This window comes from Prionailurus bengalensis, chromosome B1 (genome assembly GCF_016509475.1).
Source record: "Prionailurus bengalensis isolate Pbe53 chromosome B1, Fcat_Pben_1.1_paternal_pri, whole genome shotgun sequence".
NCBI classification, from domain to species: domain Eukaryota; kingdom Metazoa; phylum Chordata; class Mammalia; order Carnivora; family Felidae; genus Prionailurus; species Prionailurus bengalensis.
Genome location: NC_057344.1, coordinates 40414875 through 40437398, shown reverse-complemented (window position 1 = coordinate 40437398; position 22524 = coordinate 40414875). Strand labels below are relative to the sequence as shown.

Here is a 22524-nt window from a genome sequence, read left to right as displayed (position 1 = left end):
GGTTGACAAGCACAGAGAACATGATGCCAGGGGCCAGGGCAGGAGCCAGGGATGAGGCGCAGTAGTCTTCTCACCTGTTGTGTATCATGTGACAAGAACCCAGGCTCAACTACAAACAAAATGTGCGGGTGCTCAAATGCCCACTGCCCCTCATTTCCAAAATGTTTTCTCAGGCCAAGAGTTACTAAAGACTCCTGAAAGTGTCTAAGTCCTGAATTTACATTTTATTTTATTTTATTGAGTCACCTTATGTTTTTTCAAATAACCTATTCTTAAAACTGAAATGACAACTATCTTCAGACCTCTCGTCTCTCCTCCCTCCTTCCCTCTCTTTCTTTCCTTCCATGCATCCATCTGTCTGCCACCTAAGCATTCATCATTCCCTCTTAAATGTTCCATCAGTGTCCTTGAAGTACCAAGCCCAGTGCTGGGCACTAGAACATGAAAGCAAGCAAGTAAGTCTTGGTTCTACTCTCACAGTCCTAACAGTCAGACAGCAAATAGGCTGCTAAGCAAGAAGTAAAACACCACCCAGCACAACAGTGCAATAATGAGAAAGCACGGAGCACTGCAGAAGCATGAGAGAGAGGAAAGCAGCCAGAATTGGGTGGGAGATGAAAAGACTTCTAAGGAAATGGCATCTCAAGGCTGAGGAGCAGTAGGAATTTGCCAGGCAAGGGTTCCAGGCAGAGGAAGTAAAAAAAAACTGAAGTGTAGCAGGTAAGAGAGGGTGGCACCTTCCAAGATGTAAATAAATATTAGTATGGAGAGGGGCCAAGAGAAGGAATGGTAGAGCTGTGTACTGATCCAAGAGAAGGAGCCCTTCAACAGACTACTAGGCAAAGCCAAGGAAAACCAGATGCATCTCCAAGCAAGGATACACTTGAAGGAAGGCCTGTCCCTGATGGGCTCAATGCGTTCCACAACACAACAATCAGAGGCATGCTTTATGGCTTATAAAATATTGCAACAAGCTCTTGACAGTCAAATAAAAAAATACAATCAAGTTTTGTTTTGTTTTTTTAAGGAATATAGATCTCAGTAATTTCTAATTTTAATCTCATTTTAATTTTTGATAAAATGTAGCCCCCCAAATAGGTATATTACCTTCTTTTTACCCTTTCCTCGGGGATAGGAAAAAGTCAGTGTCTCAGGCTTGCCATCTCCATTAAAATAGAGAAAACACTCGTATTTGGGTAAAGAAATTCTCCAGATGTTTTTAGTGATAGTCTACTTCAAAATCTTAACACTATCACACTCTGTTCTGTTTAACATTCAGGAAATTACTTTGCCTGTTTGGGTTCTGTGCACAATGCTTGGGGGAGCCAAGTAATACACTAAACCACAGGGCAAGAAACACTATTTACAATGCTGCTTTCTGGGGGAGTCCCTGGGTACTCTCCTCTGCCTACTTTAAGATAAAGTCTAGGGGCGCCTGGGTGGCTCAGTTGGTTGAGTGTCCGACTTCGGCTAAGGTCATGATCTCACAGTCTGTGGGTTCAAGCCCCGCATCGGGCTCCATGCTGACAGCTCAGAGCCTGGAGCCTGTTTCAGATTCTGTGTCTCCCTCTCTCTCTGACCCTCCCCCGTTCATGCTCTGTCTCTCTCTGTCTCAAAAATAAATAAACGTTAATAATAAAAAAAAAAAAATTAAAAAAAATAAAAATAAAAAATAAAAAGATAAAGTCTAATTCTAACTGCAGGGTGCTATGCCTTAACAGTGTAAAAATATAATCATTCCTCTGACCCCCTCACTGCTAATTTCTATTGAATACAACCAAAATTAGTTCTAAAACTTAATTAAAAAAAAATAACAGCCTCACTTACCTTTTTTAAGATGAAAATTCTGATCAGTATAAACAGCACGCCAGACATGAAACCAGACAACAGTGGGGATATAAACCAGGAAGCAACTGAATAATTAAAAAAAAATCTAATGAATGTTAAAATTCTATATAACTCAAGTCCTATTTATATGATATAATGATAACTAACACATAGTACATACATTCATAAATATTCCTAGAATTATTCACCTTAACTCAGAACCTAACAAACCTACTTCCCAGGCACGGCTGACCTTCGCACATGTGCAGCTGTCCTCAGACAGAGTCCCACGTAAGTGAGCACATTTTCAGCACAGTCAGGTAAGGGACCCTGAGCTCTGGCCTGAAAAGACAGACTCCTTTGATTCCCACTAAGCCCCTTCTGTCTGCTCATCTTCTCCATCCCTATGGAGACCTGATCCTTGCTCCAACAGTAAAGGTTATTTAAAAGGTGAACCGCCTTCCGTTTCCTTTTCCTACTTCAGCCTGGTACTGACATCCTGACACTATAACCCAGTAGTTCCCAACTCTGGCTACACACTGGAAATATCTGGGGAGTTTTCAAACCCTAGTTATGCTCTGGTTCCACTCCCCAAATTCTGACTTAAAAGGTTAGGAAAGGGGGCTTGGCACTGATTAAATTGCTTTCCCAGGTAATTCTAAGGTGCAGCCAGAGTTGAGATACACTGTTGAAGAAGCCTCCTGGGATCTGAGGTGATTCTCCCGGCTGTGTCCCTCCCTGCTTGGCAGGTCAGGGGTCTGTTTGACCTAGAGCTCCAGACACCACTGTGATTCTTATACAGATGAGTAACCCAGAGGATGGAGATGAAGTAGGAGAATGTTTTTCACAAAGGGCAGGTTTCTACTTATGGGGCTGAATGGATTTCCCTCTTGCTAAAAGCCAGAGCCAGGAGGCAGACTGTCAGACCTGTTAGACCAGTCCCTCCTGGGAAGCCTACAACCCAGGAGGAGCACTAGAGTGTTTCCCGTGTTTCCTGAGCAGGGGGCAGACTGGGAGACCTCTCCAATGCAGTGAGGTAAGTAACACTGAGCTCACCCCAGGGTTCCCCATGACCATGAACTCTGCCTCTTGGACAATGAAGGTATTTTCTTTACTAGGGCCTAGTATTTTTCTGACTACAGTCTGATTTCAGTCAGAAAAATTTCTTTTCTGTCTGGGAACAACAGATAGATACTGATTTTCAAAGCCAGATGACACTGAAAAGAGTAGAGTTCAAACTCATCTAAGACAGGGGCACCTGGGTGGCTCAGCCAGTGAAACATCTGACTTCAGCTCAGGTCATGATCTCACAGTTCATGGGTTCAAGCCCTGTGTCGGGCTCGTGCTGACAGCTCAGAGCCTGGATGGAGACTGCTTCAGATTCTGTCTCCCTCTCTCTCTGTCCCTCCCCCACTCATGCTCTGTCTCTCTCGCTCTCAAATAAATATTAAAAAAATTAAAATTAAAATTAAAATAATTCATCTAACACATAAAAGTTCACAATCTCTGTGAGGAGAAATCTTACTGGTAAATGGACTACCCATATAGGTCTTCTAAACCTTAACATCCAAAGGGGAAAATCTATTATAATGGTGACTTTTAATAAAACTTACTCTAGAGAATGTAAACTTTCCTTCTGATAGGTAAAAGAAAATGGCAATTACCAATCTTGACAAGCTCCATCCACTGCACACCTTGTGTACCAATGGCAACAAGTGAGAATCCTATAGTAGAACCAACGATGCAATGAGTTCCTGAGATTGGAAGTCTCAGGAAGGATGCAATGAGCTGCCAAACAGCTGAGCCTATAGGTGGAAAGATTAAAAAAAAAAAAAAAAAGGTCAGACATAGAATACGGCATCTCAAATAGCCACAAAAGGAAGAAGCCCAAATTACTGTTCTCCATAACACCTCCCTAGGGTTGATTTTTTTATGGATTATTTCTTTACAGAGTGCTTAAGTCCTAACAAAAATCACTCACTGAACTTTAGTGAAAGGAATATTCTTCAACACTGAAGGGATAATGATGATTTATTGAAAGAAACATATTTTAAAAGTATTTAAAGTTTTTTGATGTCAGTTATTAACTGCTTTTGTCACATTTAGGTGCTGACGATGAACTTGTTTTGATGTGAAGGGTGGCCAAGACCAAGCAAGAAATTACAGACTCTAGAGAACACAGAGCAACATGAAAGGCTGCATACTGGAAAAGATTTCACTGTAGTTATGCCTATCGTCACATAATGAGGAGGGCTAGATACCAGCGATGTCCTATTAGTCTGTCAGAGAGACTGTAATATACAAACAACAAATCATTACATTGTACACCTCAAATTAATATAGTGTTACATGTCAATTACACCTCAATAAAAAAATAAAAATAAAATAAAATAGATTGTGTAATTCCACATTGTTTTTTGTAGTTGTGCCTCTCATATGAGAAGTCACCATGAAATCTAACCCACAGGTGGGCATCTGCTCTCAGCCCCTACCCAGAATGCCAGGCATCTTCTATGCAACCTCCCTCAAGTCTTCTAATTCTTTATTAAGTTAAGAGGATCCTTAGTTTTGGCTTTGTGTCCTTTTACCTCAATTTCACCTCCTTTTCCAGGCTTAATGTTTTTCTAGGCTACAGTTCACTCCAGATATTTTCATAAGCAGATCAAATTCTGCAGTGCATATTAAAAGCATCAGCTGGGCGAGATCACTTTCAGAAACAGTTGTCAAAAAGCTCATATAGGACTGTAAGGGAACAAAGGGCTTGGCTGATAAGCAGGGCATGTTATTAATCCCAAATGTTAATTCTGGAAATCTGTTGCTTGGCAGCAGCACTTTTAAGCAAATCCCTGGCATTTTCTTCAAAAATATCTGAGTTACAGAGGATCATTAATGGCTGTGCAGGCCCTAATTTGTGAGGCAATGCTGACATCAGCTCTGTGAGTGCCGGGCAGGCCCATCTGTGAGCCAAATTATTGGCTGTGACCCTGTCTACATCTATCCCTGTCCCTGGAGTGTGTTGGGAGGAGGAGGGGCCAGCCTCCATGGCAGCACCCAGGCCTCCCCGTGGACAATTCCTTAAGCCTCCACATCTAAGCCCTGAGCTCCCGAATGACCGACTAGTTTGTTTTAAAAATAGAGCCAGAATTTGGAGCATGTTACATGGCACAGAACAGTAACTTGAAAAACATACTTATGATTTCTATTCTTATGAAACTAAAATAATCTCATGATGTTAATAGTATAAACTCACCCAAATGAATTTCAGACCATGAGGTTTTCTTTACTGAAAGCTGCTATCTCTCTCTGGCTGACTTTATAACATATGTCTTGGAGCAGCAGGGTTTGTAAGGAAAGGTCGGGAGGACAGAGCTGCCTTCAATGGAGGTGGGGGGAAGGTGGGAAGGAGGTGAGAAAGGGGGCCAGTGGGCACAAAGGAAAAGGCTGCAGAAAGGAGGGGAAGGTGAAGGTGGGTATTTGCAGGACGCCTGGCAAAGTGAGAGTGGGGCAGCCCTCCTAACCCTCGGGAATTTCTGAAGGCTGATGGGATTAATCTTCTTAATGTTAAGAAAAACAGTGGGAAAAAAGATATTTTAACTTAAGATAACGATATCTTATAAAGAGGAAAGGATTAAGTATGAAACAAGGGTATAAGACAAAAGCTAGGGAGAGTGGGGGAAAGGTGAGCACCTCTGAGGCAACAGATTCCCAGGAAGACGGAAGAGTGGCAGCTCAAAGGCGCAGGGTCACCCAGTGTGAATGAGCCTGAAGAGGCTCCAGGCTCCTGAGAAGGCTCAGTGGTTAGGGAGCATTAAGGGGACAGGGTACTTCTTAGGGTGGTTCCAGGAGATGGCTTGTTCATGCTTTTGTGGGTATTTCCATGAGAAGATGGGGAGTTGTGAATTCTCAGATTTTTGGAACCATTGGTGGTTTTCATACTAAGTGGACTATTGCTTTAGGGCTGAGCTCAGCGTCCCAAAAGGGAACTTGTTCAGAAAGTTTGGCTGGCACAAATAATTTCTTCCCCCCAATGAACCCAATGCTACCACAACTGTATCAGAAAGCACAGAGACCCAAGGGCTTAGGGAAATGTTTCTTAAGAAAAAAAGGAAAAAATAAAAGAACAGAATAAAAGGATGGGGGAGAGAAAGAGAGAAGAAATGGATATTGAGTTTAGAAGAGAAAAGATGGGGACAATTCAGGCATCGGAACAGAATCAGCTTTGGTTCTGGTCAATAATAATTATACCATTGTATTAACAAAGCTCTCATTTGCAAGAAATCCAATTTTAAAAATCTAGGTAACTCACACAAATTCCTAACAAAAACAGGCTTTGAGATTCATCTAACCACACACCAAAAAAAAAAAAAAAAAAAAAAAAGAAAAGAAAAGAAAGAAACCAAAGCAAACAAAATCAAGTTATTCAAGCAAAACCCCAAATTGCTTTGGTTAACCTAAATTCTAGTTGAGGTAAGTATTCTTCATTCTTTCAGTAAAGAGCCAAAGGCCAGGGGTGAGAGAACTGAGAAACTGGACAAGTTATACTGCTCACATGAAAAGTGAGCAGTGACATGAAGCTCGAGGTTCACAAGACTTTCTGCCTAACCCAGAGCCTCTCTGTGGCCTCACTAACAATCTCTTTAATACATGGCCATTCTTCAGAAGTTCTATCCAACGAAAGGAGAAACTGCTGTTAAGATTTAATTTGATCAGTGCTTTTCTTTATTACTCCCTTACTTTCAACATTTCTTGGGGCGCCTGGGTGGCTCAGTCAGTTGGTTAAGCATCCGACTCTTGATTTCAGCTGAGGTCATGATCTCACGGTTGTTAAGACTGATCCCTGTATGGGCTCCTCATATGGGGCTCCTCACTGAGCATGGAGCCTGCTTAAGATTCTCTTTCCCTAGGGGCACCTGGGTGACTCAGTTGGTTGAGCGTCCAACTTCAGCTCAGGTCATGATCTCACAGCTTGTGAGTTCGAGCCCCAAGTCGGGCTCTGTGCTGACAGCTCAAAGCCTGGAGCCTGCTTCGGATTCTATGTGTGTGTCTCTCTCTCTGCCCCTAACCCACTTGCATTCTGTCTCTGTCTCTCTCAAAAAATAAATAAACATTAAAAAAAAAAGATTCTCTTTCCCTCCCCCTCCCCCTCCTCCACTCACGTGGGGGGTGGTGTAGAGAGGGAGGCACAAGCACTCTCTAAAAAAAAAATTCTCACCCGTAGCATCCTGACTGGAAAAATTTTAACTTCAGCTCGATATGATTAGGTCTTAGATACCTATCGCGACGACCAAGATGATTTTTATAAATAACTGTTAGTTTTCTAAGGGAAATCCCACTTACATATGACTATGATGAGACATAGATGTTCAGTGAGGGTAAGTAAAATTCAATCATTACAACAGCTGCTGGAAATAAAGCAATTGTGAACCTTACATCTTTAAATGTTGAGAAATAGGAACTCCTTGGCACGTATCACTAGCATACTGTGCTTAACAGTATTCAATACCTTAGTACATCTGTATTGGATATGGATCAAATGCCAACAACTTCTCAAACTAACTTGCTGTAACAAAAAAAATGGTGTGTCATCTTCTATTTGGCAAATAATGCCCACATTCTGGGTCCTTAAGAAATGCCAGTGACAGTACAGAACTAGGGATCTGTGGAGTGTAGCTGTATTCTTGGTACACCAGCATCTTACCTCCTACTGCAGGACTCTTCCTACAAAAGGATATGTCCTGTTGAAAGCAGAAGGTGGTAGGATTCCTCTCTAACCCTCTTCTCCCTAACCAAATTACCCGTATAGATCAGCTGTCTGCTGGGACGTCATCTCTACCTAGAGGCAAGCAGAGAAAGAGTCCTGTCAGCTGCACTTAAGATATTCCTGCCTGAATCTTGTTCTCAGCTGTAGCAAGTGCAGGAAGGGAAGCGCCCCACAGTGCTTCAAGTTGATGGTCACCTTGACCAATGGAGAAATCACACTGTTTGATTGGGTCAATCTGCTTATTAACATGCTTCACTGCCCTTGACACTTTTCTTTCATCTAGACAACCGGAAACCACCAGTATAAGGTCATACTGTAAACAGGTGACACACAAATGGTCTTTTGGCCAGAAAACAAAACAAACATCCCAAATGGAGCTTCCAGAGGTAGAAATCAGAAAATCAAAACAAAAGCCACAAAAAGGATTACAAATAACGTAGAAGACTGGAATTTCTTGAAACACAGGCACTTAAGATTCATCTGGTAACTACTCAAGCACACAAACCGAGAACACAAAAGTTAGTAAAAACTGTTTCTTAGCATCCAAGTATTCAAAACAGTGCATCGTAACTGATGAAATATCTATGGAAATATCAAGGCTATTTCCCAAGTAAACCTTACAAACACATTCACTTAGACAAGTTATTTCTTTAAAATCTTTCAAACCACTTGAAAATGACAGCTATTATACAATCTTTGTCTGGACTTCATAAATAAAGTACTCTTAGCCAAAACTATTTTAACAGCAAAGTTTGCTAAGAATTTGAGAAAATGGTTGCTTGACACTTGAACACTAAAAAAAAAAAAAAAAAAAAAAAAAAAAAAGAAAGAAATTAAAGTGCAGAAAGCAAAAATAAGATGCAGTAAATAAGAAACATCACACCAGTTTCTGAAGTTAAAGCAAAGATCACATTTATGGACAGGACAGAAGTACTGTAGGGAAGGAAGTAGGCCAGCGGAAACGTTTCTTATTGTCGTAAAGAATAATGCTACTTACCAACCATTGCACTAACTTCCCCAGCCATTAGTGTTTCTACTGTCTCGTTGTATAGGTTCACATCAATGATACCTTTTCGAATGGTCTCTCCTACTTTGGCTCCCAATAACACTGAGCCGGTGGTTTCAAATATTGAAGCCAAAATGCATGCCTGCCTCAAGGTCACCACGCCAGAGCCCACAGCAGTACCAAATGAATTGGCAACATCATTTGCACCAACGGAAAATGCCAAGATAAAAGCTATGATAAAACCCAAAATGACCATCCACAAATACTCATCCATGGCCATTTTGGAAAGTGGGCGCCAGGTACTTTTCTCGTGCGGGAATATTTTAAATAAACAAAGCTTGAGGTTATAAACGTCGTAAGGCCGAGAGTTCTTGTAAACAGTGAGTTTGCTCTGGAAAGTGCTGGACAATGTTAGAGCCTGAACAAACTGCTAACTGCTGGTTTTCAAACTACTGTCAGTACAGTTCATTTGGTTGTGTTCAGTCAGCGGTAAAACACATTCCATATTTTTCCTCCCAATCTGGGAAAGCTGTGATGTCTCCTCCTGTAACAGAAAACAAAAGAAATCAATTACTCTAAGCAACCTATAACAGTTTGTTCTTTCAGAAATAAATGTTTTAAGCCTACTAATGGAATCTAACTTTGACATGTGACAGATCTAACCATAAAGCAACTCAAGAAAGATTATAATTAGGTTAACTGCCTACCCACCCCCCAACCAAAAAAAAAGAAAAAGAAAAAAAGCTGGTCTCTACAGTATCAGTGGCTGAAGAAGCATGCTTTATAATTATAGGCTGCCAATTAAGCCTTAATAGGATATGACTTTATGCAATCTGCAAAATATATTTCAAATGGGCAAAAAAAATGAGGATGCAGTTGTAGAGTTTTTGAAATATGTGGAATGTGCCTAATTTCTTGGAACAGCCATTAACAAATGTGATTCTGTGACACGACAGGGTACGGCTAATTATCTACCTGCTCATTTACACATAAGGAATGAGCACTTTATGAATACACCATGCATGTATCTGAAAGAAAGCTTACAGTTTCTAGTATAAAGTGACTAGCCAGAGGGTAACAAAGGTGGAAACTGAAGGCCCTTGCAGGAGGAACAGAGAAAGGTGCAGAATGAAACAATCCTATTGAAACACGATTCAGATGTCATGATTCCATGACTACCCATATCTCATTCAGAGGAAAAGCCAGAGGTCTCATCACACCTTGGAAGACCCTCCAAGGTCTCCTCAGGGCCCCACCCCAGCCCACTGACCTCAGCTCCGATCGCTCCTTCCCTCGTGGGCTCCTTGCTTTTCCTTGAAAACACCAAGCACTCTCATCTCTGGGCCTTTGCACCTGCTGATCCCTCTGCCAGACAGAAATCTCCTGACAGCTGTGTAGCTACTCCTCACGCTATTTAGGTCTTTGCTCAAATGACATTGTGAAAGAGCAGCCCCTCCCCCCATGCCATTATCCCGTCCCGCTCACCTTCCTTTTTATCTTTTCTACTTATCACTGCATTCATTCATCCATTCTTGTCTGTCTCCTTTCACTAGGGTCCAGGACACAGAATAGTGCCTGGCACATGGGAAGCCCTAATAAACTTGCTGATTACATGAAAAAAGAAGCTATTAAACATGGAGAAAAGACTTGCAATATTCCTCCACAATAAACAGGCAATGTCACAAAATTAATATATCTATGAAGTAAATGTGTCACCAAAAGCTTTGGAACTATGGTATTCTATTATTATATAGTCAAAGTACCAAATCTGTGGTACCGTTTTCTTTGAATAGTATTAGGCGTACAGAATGGTGCCTAGCACAGTCCAGTTCTTCACAGATGCTTATTGAATTGAACTGAATGAATTAGGCTCATACATCTTAGACACAGACAATATAATGATCAATCAACATTAAGGTTATTTAGTAAGAAAAAAACAAGGATGCTAAATTTTACGTACTTTGTGCTTATGGCAATGTTAAAATACATATAAAAAGACCGGCAGGTAATACACTACAATCAGAACAGTGGCTAAATTTGAGTTGTAGTATTAAAGATGATTTTTTTTTCTTTCCATCAAAAACTGTAAACTGGGTTATATGCTTTTCAAACTAAAGTAGTATATAATAAATCAATAAGCATCTACTGAGAGCCATCTATGTGTGTAATATTACAGGCATATCATGAAACAAAATATATACTAATAGATTTTATCATTTGCTAAGATTTGAAGGCTATGCAATTCTGGAGATTTAGATCCCACATGAGACAAATGAAAAGACCACTCTAAAGGCAAAAGACAATATTCTACTAAAAGAGTATTTTATTAATATCATGGGCACATTAAGTCTACAAATGAAAATACAAAATAGAAATATTTTGGACCAATATTATCTAATCTTAAAGTAGAATTCTTGATGCAATCTTCTTTGCCAGGTTAGCTTGTCAAGAGGGCAAATGAGAAAGAATAACATCAACAAATACTGATTGATGAGCTCCCCTGTGCCAGTCACCAGGAATATGATGATGAGTAAAAATGGATGTGGGGCTTACGGCCCAGTGAGGGCAACACACGCTAACCAAATAAACATACAAATGTATGACTGTTAGCTGTCATGAGTGCTACGAAGGCAGGAGGCACACATCACGCAGTGTCGTGACAGCGCAGTTCTGGGTCTGAGAGGGCAGGGAAGGCTCAAGGGCGATCTAAGGATGGTGGAGTTAACTCTGGGGTGGGGGAGGTGTTCCAGGCACTGCCTGGGCAGGAAGGAGCAGCGTGAGGGAGGACAGGCAGGCCAGCATGAGGAAACCGCAAGCAAGCTGACAGGAGCCCTACTCAAGACTGTGGCCATCATGCAGACAGTCGGGAGCCACAGAAGGGTTTTAACCAGAGGGAGGCCGACCTGTCAGACGTTCATTTCGGAAAGAAAGGTCATTCTGGCTGCCATGCAGACAATGGGCTAGACAGAAGGGTGAATGTGGAGAGGTAATTACCAGGCTCCTCCTTCTGCATGGTTCGGGTATAAGGGGAGGCCCCTGGCCCAGCGTGGTGGTGGCACCGAAGGGAAGAGAAAGGACGTAAAGAGGTTTCAGTGGCTCAAGTCAACTTTGTGGTGGCCTATGTGCAGGGGCTGAAAGAGACAGCTGGTTACTGACTCATGGACCTGGGATGAAAAATAGCCAAATAGAGTTTTTATGTTTTCTCTTTTACACTGTTTCTAGTTTTGTTTTTATATGTTAGGGAGAGGTTCGAGCCCCGGTTCACTCTGGGACATGCTGCACACAGGTAAATCATAGGAGCACCAAAGAAGGTATATCCTCAGCCCAGGCTTTTCATTGTCTTCACGATCCCTCAGGCAACATTTCAGACCAGGGATTCCCTCTCCTACTTAGATAATCTTAGACAACTTATTTCTACAATCATGTCTATGTTCTTTGATTCAGCTTTTCTCCTTCACATTACATCCTATAAACATCTGGTTAAGGAGAAAGGTGTTTTTGAGACCAAATGACTATTATTTTGTTTTATATTTATAGGGCCTGTTTTTTTTATGACAAGTACCAACACCATGATTTTCTCCCTCTTCCATTAATTTTTATCAAACAGGAGCAAAATAAAACAAAGCAGTTAAACAAGTGTGCAACTTGCTGCACAGAAGGTGGTAATGCTGCTGAGACGGGGCCACTGTCAGGGGTGGCCAGGGAACATCGCACACAAGGCCAAGACTGTCGAGAATACAGAAGCCCAAATTCAGAGTGGCTGAGGTCTGGCCGGGTATGACACCTGAGAGTGCTGGGTGTTTGAAAGCAGGATCTTGGAGGTGAGCAATCAAATCAGTGGGGACAGGTCAGCTTAATCAGCTTAATCAACAAGTGATGTTGGGCCAATGTGCTAATTGCTAATTAACTGGAAGGAAGAAAAAAAGATCCCTACCTCATGCCAAAATAAATGGAAGATTTAAATGTGAAAACTGAAACCTGAAGAGAATAAGAAAAAAATATGTAAATATTTACTTAATATTGGGATAAGGAAGGGACACCTGGGTAGCTTAGTCGGTTAAGCGCCTGACTCTTGATTCCCGCTCAGGTCATGATCCCAGTGTGGTGAGCCCCTGCATCAGGCTCTGTGCTGAGTGTGGAGCCTGCTTGAGAGGCAGCCTAGACCTGATACTGAAGAATCAACTCATTTGAGTTCATAGAAATCATGTAGCTGGGAGACAGGGAGGCTTGATGTGTGGAAGCATCACATGTAAATGCCTCTTCTCCTCAGCAATGATTCTCAACAAGGGTGCAATGTTATAACTTCCAGTGAAAGCCTTGTTCTTTTCTCTCTCCTACAAGAGCTTTTCTGAAAAGGGTCAGAAGATGAAGGAGGGTCAGAACAAGCCCCCTAACTCTCTCTCTCTCTTTCACCCAGTATGAAGCCCCTATATGGCTAAGATATTCTTATAAGGTTACAAGATATTTTTCAATTTTCAAACGCCGCTAACCTCTTGCATTTGAGGAACAGAAAACTTAGAATCTTTTGGATCATTGGGAGAGGTACTAGTGGTCTCGTGAGTTCGGTCTCCCAAACCTGTAATGGTAATAAGATCCTCATTCTCTTTCCTAGGTGCCTTCAATGGCTTCTGAGCATGCCTCTCAACTCTGAGTTCTGCTCACCATCACTTCTGTCCCTTGATCTCTGAACCAGCCCTGCTTCCTTCACCAGGCCCAGTGAGCATGCTGGCAGGACTCCCAAGTAAAGTGTTTACAGGTTCTCTCTCTAGAATTTCCTCCATGAGCATCTGCTTCACCTCTACCTCATACCCTCTTATCTACTACACTGGAAATATGAATGCTGAAGAAAAAGTGAAAATAAACATTCTCAGAATATTTCTAGATGAATTTGTACACTGTCTAAAAACAGGGATGTTGCTGAGTTGTAGCACTTAATAGACATTAATGCAAAAAAAAGCCTGGATGGGAGGCTCCCTGCTCTGAAATGCTGCTGAAGAGAACATCCAAGATGACCCCTGGTTTTTCCAAGCAAACATACGGAGGGGGTGCCAGTCTTCCATCCACGCTCCTCCTCTCTCAGCATCGGAGCGCAATCAGCTCCTCAGCCGGCATGACCCAACCCAGACAAGCAGGTCTGTGGTGGACTGTGGCTGAGTTATGACTTGTTCCCAGGGATCCTGTGGTTTTAAAGGCCTGGTCCATGACCGACCTCCCTTCCTTGTTAGCTTCTGGCCTGTGGTGAGCTTTTCTCTGAGGTTTCATGGACTGCACCCAGGCCAAGCTCTCCCTCCACCATGTGAAGGGAAGGAGCCAGGTCCCCCATGCAGAGGACCTCAGTGCTCTGAAATAATTTTCCAACACCTCTTCTGAAGCCCAAAGTGCCTCACACTCAACTCTCTGAAAATGTAAAACCTACTTTCCTAGCAGCTAGGATTGGATCTTGAATTCTGACACTTAGGTAGAAATTTGAAGACGGTAATCTCTTCAATGGTATGATGTAAAATCTGCGACTCTCTGCTACCTGTGAGTGAGTCTGACTACTTAGCCATAAAAATGACCACATTTTCATCAAGAAAATATTAAGTAAATATTTAAGTAAAATGGGAGATACATTTTGGAAATCTTATTTGCAGAATAGTACAGCAGAATCATTTTTTTCAACATTCAGGATGTAGATCTTATCATAAGGAGTTTGTATTAACACCATCATTCTTTTTAAAAAATTTTTTTAACTTTTTAAATTTATTTTTGAGAGACAGAGAGAGACAGAGTGTGAGTAGGGGAGGGGTAGAGAGAGAGAGAGAGAAACATAGAATCCGAAGCAGGCTCCAGGCTCTGAGCTGTCAGCACAGAGCCCAACGTGGGGCCCGAACCCACGAACTGTGAGATCATGACCTGAACTGAAGTTGGCCGACTGAGCCACCCAGGTGCCCCAACACCATCATTCTTGAATAGCTCGTGACAACATCTACTTTATATTTTTACATTTAAAAAATTAATTTAAGGGGTACCTGGGTTGCCCGGTCAGTTAAGCGTCCTACTATTGATTTCAGCTCAGGTCATGATCTCACGGTTCATGCGTTTGAGCCCCACATCAGGCTCTGCACTGAGTGTGGAGCCTGCTTGGGATTCTCTCTCCCTCTACCCCTCTCTCTCCCTCTACCCCTCTCCTCTGCTCATGCTCTCTCAAAATAAACACAAAATTAATTTAAAAAATAATAGTGTATTTATGATGAAAAATACTGAGTTTCATATTTTTACTCTAATGATAAAAAACTGAAACATTACTAGAACGGCTCTGAAACTTGCTTTAACTACCTTTAAATGGCATATTTACAGATATGCAAAGTAGTCTATGGGAACAAAGGAGCCTAAGGAAAGGCAGATGACATTCTGACTGAAGCAGAAGCAAGAAAGACAGCAAGAAAGGGGTAGAGAGGAGGGGTAGAGAAAAGAAAGAGGGAGGGAAACGGGGAAAAATGTCAGAAGGGGAGGCAAAACAGTCGAGCCAATGTTAGACCCAGCTTGGAACTGTATCTATGACACAGATCACAGAAGCAGGAATAAGCAGGTTTATTCTCTGGGGACAAAGAGCATGAATGTAAAGCCTGATAATAAAGATGTAAGACATTCAAAGTGAACAGGCTGCAGATTTAAAACCTAGTATCAACTGAAAAAGAAGTGGCAAGACAGTTTGCTAAGACACTGTGGCTCATTCCCAGCACTGCATGCTCTCCAGCTTCTCCTCTTCTCTCTGCCATTAAAAAAAAGGAACATTCGTGTCTCCGGCATGAAGAACAGGAAAGAGCACAGGACCTGCGGTCAGAGGTTCTGGGTCCATTCCAATCCAGCTAGCTACTGGCTACACAACCATGGGCAAGTCACTGAAATGACTCATCTGGAAAATGGGAATAATAGTACATAATGTGGAGGCCATGCAGAAGCCCTAGTTCAGTGCCAGGGATCAATACATGGTGACTATTATCATTACTAGCAGATAAAGTCCTGGGGTAATGGTCAGGAAACTCAAGGCCTAATCCTAGCTCTGTTACTAAGTAGCAGTGTGACCTTGGGTAAGTCACATACACTTTCTGAATCCTGTTTCATCATCTGTAAAATGGGGATAGTAATAATACATGTGCTTTATAGAATTATTGTTAGGATCAAATCTAATGTATGCACAAGTGCTTTGTAAATTGTGGTTAGCTTCAAGCAACCTGAAGGTATCAGTACCACTGTAGGCATAGGAAGAACAACCTGAGGTTCCAATAATCCTTCTGGAAGGATCTTTCTCACTCTTATGTCCCCCACCTCTAGTAGTCATGTGGCTATACCCAGTCCACCTTCCTCTAGTTCTGCTCTTCTTCCTCAATGTACAAACTCTGGCCTTGTCTTTGATTCAAGATTGATATGCAGTCTAAGGCCCAGGAACAGTTTTGAGAAGTGGAGGGAGTGAAGAGGTAGACAAAGAAACTTCTAAAAGGTGCCAAGAAAAGAGCATCATGCCAAATGATTAAGCCACTTCGGGCAACAGGTTGGCAGTTTCTTATAAAGCGTATGCTTACCACACAAGTCAGCAGTCCCGTTCTGAGGTATTTTCACCCAAGGGAAGTGAACACATATGTCTACGCAGGAAACTTTTCATTCTATATCTTGAGTATCAAAACGTTTTAAACTGTACACTTGCAACTGGTGAATTTTAGTGCATGTAAACTGTACCTGAATAAAACTAACTATAAATAACACCAGCATATATAAATATGTGAGGTGATAGAGGTATTCATTAACTAGATGGGAGGAATCCTTTCGCAATATATATGCATATAAAATCACCGTGGTGTACATTTCAAATATCTTACAATTTTGTCAATTATACCTCAGTAAACCTGAGGAAAAAAAACCATAAAAACCATTCGCTTTTGATATTTCTCCTTTCCTATATTGCCAGCATTGCCTCCCCCTGCCCCCCAAGCTCCCCTTTAAATAGTAGAAAGAAAGAAAGAAAGAAAGAAAGAAAGAAAGAAAGAAAGAGTTCTCTTATTCAATGAAAGAAGCAACATTCCACTTAGATGCAATAAAAGCAGCCAGTTCAATCGAGCAAGGCTCAAAGACAGGGTGTCACATCTTGTTAAAACAATGGCAGCAAGAAGCAAAGAGCAAATATAGATCAAGTAGAGGAGGTGGCTGACTTACAACTGCAAATACAGAGTTCCACAGAAAGGGACTCAGACAGAACTCTTTCGAGGCCAGAGATATAAGAGAAAGGCCTGCTGTGAGGACAAACTAGTGAACTCTCTTCCAACTAGGCACGTACTACTTGCACAGAAAAACAAAAGCAGAGCATTCCTGTGGAGACAAGTGTTCGATCTCACTTCTCCAGGATCCAAAAGGTGGAAACCCATCTATATGCATTCAGGTTTAGGGCAAATATAAACAGCTGGGCTGAAAATCACTCCTACAGAGGCCCACAGATTGAAGATAGTTTAAATCTGGACTTGTGGACACTTCATACACCAAAAGCTTCAAGGAGGTCAATTAAAATAGTTAGAGTAGAAGCAAACTATAAAGAAAAGTGTCACCTTGCTCTGCTACTCCAATACCAATTCTAAAATCAGTTCTGAAATGTTCTCTCTCATAAGTATAGTTGGAAATGATTTAAACGGTTCTAAGTAGGACCATTTACTTTTCATATGGGAAATGGTCCTTATAAACACACCAGGCTGGGTCAGATCCGTGGTGGTCCCAGTACTCTCTCTTGAACAGAGAGTACTCAGGGAGGGGATGGGTGTCTTTATGACATTAACCTCACAAGCTCAAGAAAATAAGCAAATAATGTGAAATGTGAACAAATACTGATGTACAAAAATGTCATTTATTATGATCACGAAAAAAAGAAAACCATTTAATTGTCCCCAGACAGGAGGAAAGGCTGAGGAAATACTGGTGACTTCTAAAGAGGAAATATAACATATTCACTAACATAATGTAACTTGAGAATTTTTCATGGCATTGGAACACAGTCTGCTATGGAAAAAACCAGCATACAAATGGTGTGTGCCATATGATCAACGATGCTTAAGCACGCACCAGTAATGAGACTTTAAAGAAATAGGGCCAAGGTTCAGCATTCTCTAGGTGCTCTTGACATTTTTTTTATATTATCCAAAACTTCCTATGATGAGCAACTACTAGTTTTTAGCATTGGAAAAACTGTTTAAAACACTACAAAGGAAAGTACATTTTTTTTTAAAGTTAGGAATGTACCACCAAAATATGCTTTGTTTTTGCTAATAAACAAAATGAATTTACTATCAATCTGTTTTCAACCCAGGCCTCTCAGACAATTCTTCCATCAAGTTTATAACCTATAATTTAAGATATAAATACATCTATATATTTTTATTTATCTTTTTCACTTTCAAGAACATCCCTTTGTCCTGGCACCTGAGCACTGTGTGAAAAGGTCACTGGTTTGGACCAAACCTTTGGACATGGTTTGGAGTCGTCTATCATATTCCCATCTACGGGATTCTAAAGGGCATCCTCAGTCACACCTGGTCCTTCTTTAGAATTCTTCCTTCATCCTTTGTACACTTCTCTTGAGGACTGGCCAGAAGAACTGAACTTCACCCAGAGAATACGAAAATGTCCTGAGGGTGCCAAGTGCACTGCAAGCCTTTTTACTGGAACAGTATTTGAGGTTAATCCTCACAAGGAACAACCTAAGATTAGTCTCTTATTCCTATTTTGGTTCACAGCATTAGAGAATCAGAGAACATCAGAGTTTGAAAAGTCTTGAGAAGTCATCTGGTCCAATTTTGGTCGTTTTGAAGATGTGACTGTCGTAACAAAGTAGAAGTGAGATGGTGGTTCCTACTTACTATGTGGAGGTATTCGAATGAAAGCAGTGTAAAGAGGTGATGCTCCTGGTTGGCATTCATCAGGCCTTCTTAATGACACTAGCTCCTCTTTGGGGAATTGAGATTCCTTGGGGTCTTGGCCTGAGCTGGGGATGGGGAGGCAGGAACAATGGGGAAAGAGGAAAGGGTAAAAAAGAGAACCGGCTACAAGGAGCGCTGCAGAGCCATGATCTTTGTAAATTTTCAAGATCAGATGGTATCTTCAAGTCCCATCCAACCCAATTATTCTGTATCAACCAGAGACCACAGGACTAGGAAGAGGCAGTGCAGTCTGCAACTATGAACCGCAGGATTGTGCTGTGGGGAGAGGGGGTGGAAATTCCTGACCCTTTCTCGAACAATGCCATCAACGGCCCTCATGAATTTCTGGAACATGCACAAACTTATTTTGCTCCTCGATATAAAGTTTCCACTGCAGATCCTGTGGGCTCAGCGTCTCCAGACCCTGTTTCTTCTGCAGGCCTCATTCCTGCTGTATCCACTCTCCCTCCTGCATTTTTGTCATTCTGACATTTAAGTTTCTTTTTGGCTCATAAAGCATGTGTTATTTAGATGTTTTCCAAAAGCCTTTTGCTCTGTATGAAGGCGTTATAAGAAATCTGTTAAGTAAATATATTTTTAAAAGGATAAAGAGAAATAAAGAGCAACAATAATGAAAAGGAGATAAAAGGAGTTACTACAAGGATGGCTGGGTGGCTCAGGTCACAATATCACAGGTTTCTGGGTTTGAGACCTGCATCAGTCTCTGTACAGACAGTGCAGAGCCTGCTTCGGATTTTCTCTCTCCCTCTCTCTGTCCCTCCTCCCCTTAAAATAAATAAATGAATGAATGAATGAATGAATGGTTTACGGTGATTTGGCCTGAAGAAGAGAAGACACAGAAGTTTTTAAAAACTGAAAGACTACCCCAGGAGGTGCAAGTGCCATTTCCTTGGAGATGTTCAAATGGAATTTGAATGACTGTATGAGCAGTTATTTTAAAAAAGCTTTAATGTTTCTATTTTATTTTTTATTTTTTAAAAACATTTTGGTTTTTTAAATTGTTTTTTTAATGTTTATTTATTTTTGAGAGAAAGAGACAGAGCATGAGCAGGGGAGGTGCAGAGAGAGAGGGAAACACAGAATCAGAAGCAGGTTCCAGGCTCCAAGCTGTCAGCACAGAGCCCAACTCCAGGCTCAAACCCACCAACCGTGAGATCATGACCTGAGCCAAAGTTAGATGCTCAACTAACTGACTGAGCCAAACAGGCACCCTTGTTTTTAAGTAATACTTACACCCAACGTGGGGCTCGAACCCATAATTCCAAGATCAAGAGTCACATGCTCCATTGACTGAGCCAGCTGAGCACCCCAGTTGTTTCTATTTCAAATTTCATGATTCCACAAAGTTACTATAATGAAATACATATTGGCCACTCTATCAAATTTGGAGATATGGCAAACAGTCTTTCATTGCAGTAAGACTGCCCTTGGAGAGGAAGAAAAAATTTATAACTGAATGGCTTGTTGCACACTGCAGTGTGCTCCCATCAGAAATGTGGAATTAGAGGCGCCTGGGGTGGTTCAGTCGGTTTTCTCACAGTTCATGAGTTCAAGCCCGGCATCAGGTGAGCTCGCGCCCCGCGTCAGGTGAGCGTGAGTCCTGCATCAGGTGAGCACGAACCGAACCGGCTCAGGGCTCTGCACTCTCCCTCTCTCTCTCTGCCCTTGCTCACTAGTGCTTTCTTTCTTTCTCAAAAAATAATTAATTTGAAAAAAAAAAAAGAAATGTGAAAGCTGCTAAGAGTTTGTTTTTGTTTTTTTAAGGATTATGACCCCCTTGCTGGAGTGTTGCAGGTACGATACTGCTTGAAAGCAAGGGACAAGGATAGCTGAGCTTTATACATTTACTCCTGTCCTAAGACGGAAATGGCTTCGAACCATTTTTTTTCCCTTTCTGTGTACACTGTAGATGGATTCCCCTCAGTTACTCTACATAATTTTTTCTCCACTCATAACTGAAAGTAGAATCATTCTCATGAATAAATCACTTAACATCACTCCTATCAAATGGCAAACCTAGGCGTACTGTTCCAGTTCTGTGCCCTGAAGTGTTGGGCTGTCTGGCTAAGCTCTAGGAGCTGTATTAAGGAAATACTTTCCCTTCAGCTACAGTTTAAAATGGGACTATGTATGGGTATCCTGGTTCCTACATATTTATTTGATAATTTTGTTCTGATTATAGAAGCTCAACAGAAATATGAATGGTACTTATAAAAACATTGATTCCTGATACTACTACACATTCTTTCTATTAATAGAACATTAACATAGAAGAGTGGATAGATGGAGATTATTATCTCAACTATTTTCCATGCTCAACTTACAGCTCCATAGCTCTTATTTTCATTCCAGAGGTTCTTAAGCAATAGTTCTTAGGCAGCAGAAAAAGCAAGAGGGAACAAATAATTATTAAATTGATTCAGTCAGACTTTTCCTTTTTGCAATTCAAAAACTGGTTGGTTCAGGCCTGAAAGTTGGTTCAGGCCTCTGAAGTGCTTTATCAGAAGTCTGCAAACTTAATTCAATTCCACCCAAATTCACAGTGTAAACAGTCTAAACAAGGCAGTAAGTCTAAAACATTGTTCGTCTGGGCAGGAAGTCAGGTGAAAATTTAGCAGTTCCTCCTGTCTCTCATTGAGACAACTGAAATTGAAATCTTTTTACTAACTTAAGAAACCATAAGCATTTGCTTGCTATCACCCTCAAAGAATGATGGAAATAGTAATTTAAAAATATGAGTGAGATAAGACAGTTTATAAGATTTCTTTGAATATTATTTCCTGATTCTGAGTGTGCTCCTGGCACTCAACTCCTTGGTGGATGCTTGAGATAAACTTTCTTGGGCAAGTCACTGACTCCCTTTGGCTCAGTTTTTCCTTTAGAAAACTTGAGGCTAGGGAGGATGCTTTGATGTGAACACAGAGCTTTATTACAGTAACTAGAAAGCAACCAGATATAAGCTGCTCTTTAGTGATGTTTGAAATCAGTTATAAGAAGCAGAAATATATAATTATACAGTCTTTTATCATTATCTACTTAATTACCTTTACTGTGTGTGTGTGTGTCTTCATATTACTGTCAAGTGTCACTTCCTTTAGTATTTCTTGTTAAGGCAGAACTGCTAGCAATGGATTCTGTTTTCAGTTACTTGGGATAAAAATGTTTTTATTTTGCCTTTACTTCTGAAAGATAGTTTTGCAGGGCAGAGGATTCTTTTAACACTTTAACGTGCCCTCTTAACTGCCTTCTGGCCCCCACTGTTTCTCATAAGAAATCAGGTGTTAATATTAGTGAAGTTCCCTTATAATTGAGTTTTTCGTTTCTTGCTGCTATCCACGTCACCTTTTTGTCTTTCAAAATTTTGATTACATATCTGGGTGTGGATCTCTTAATGCTTATCCAAATTAGAGTCTGCTAAGCACCTTGAATGTGTACATTAGTGTATTTCATCCACCTGTAAGGCTGTAAATCATGACTTCTTTGAATATTTTTCTACCCCTTTTTCTCTCTCTCTTCTACTTCTGATACTTCAATTGGCACACTTAATAGTGACCTATATTCTTCTGAGATTCTGTTCATTCTTTTTCATTCTTTTGTTCTGTTCTTCAGACTGCATTATCTCCATGGCTCTCTCTTCAATTTGCAGATTCTTTCTTCTGACAACTCAAATCTACTGTTGATCCCTCTGGTAAGTTTTTCCTTTTGTTATACTTTTCAATTCCAGAATTTCCATGTTTAAAACATTTTTTTTTAATTGTGGTAAAATAAACATAAAACTTACCATTTAACTACTTTTAAGTGTACTGTGGCATTAAGTACATTTGCATTATTATGCAAACATCACCACAAAACTCTTTTCATCTTACAAAACTGAAACTCTGTACCTATTAAAGAATAATTTCCCATTCCCTCTCACCCCAATCCTTGGCAACCACCATTCTACTTTCTGTCTCTATGAGTCTGACTAC

The 22524-nt window shown here is 41.0% G+C and overlaps 1 protein-coding gene across 7 annotated transcripts in view; it reads right to left on the bottom strand.

Moving 5' to 3' along the window:
• The window catches only part of SLC20A2 (solute carrier family 20 member 2), a 107213-nt gene that overhangs the window by 40215 nt on the left and 44474 nt on the right, over nt 1-22524 (bottom strand). For 5 of the 7 annotated variants that reach the window (XM_043562935.1, XM_043562956.1, XM_043562941.1 and 2 more), the window contains 3 exons: nt 8586-9138; nt 3492-3632; nt 1828-1913 (listed from right to left, as the gene is read on the bottom strand). In XM_043562935.1, coding sequence (XP_043418870.1) covers nt 1828-1913; nt 3492-3632; nt 8586-8874 — 516 coding nt within the window. In that variant the 5' untranslated portion in view covers nt 8875-9138. Of the gene's footprint in view, nt 1-1827; nt 1914-3491; nt 3633-8585; nt 9139-11588; nt 12207-18475; nt 18815-22524 lie in introns of those variants that run through there. The other 2 variants (XM_043562979.1, XM_043562969.1) reach the window with 2 other exon arrangements.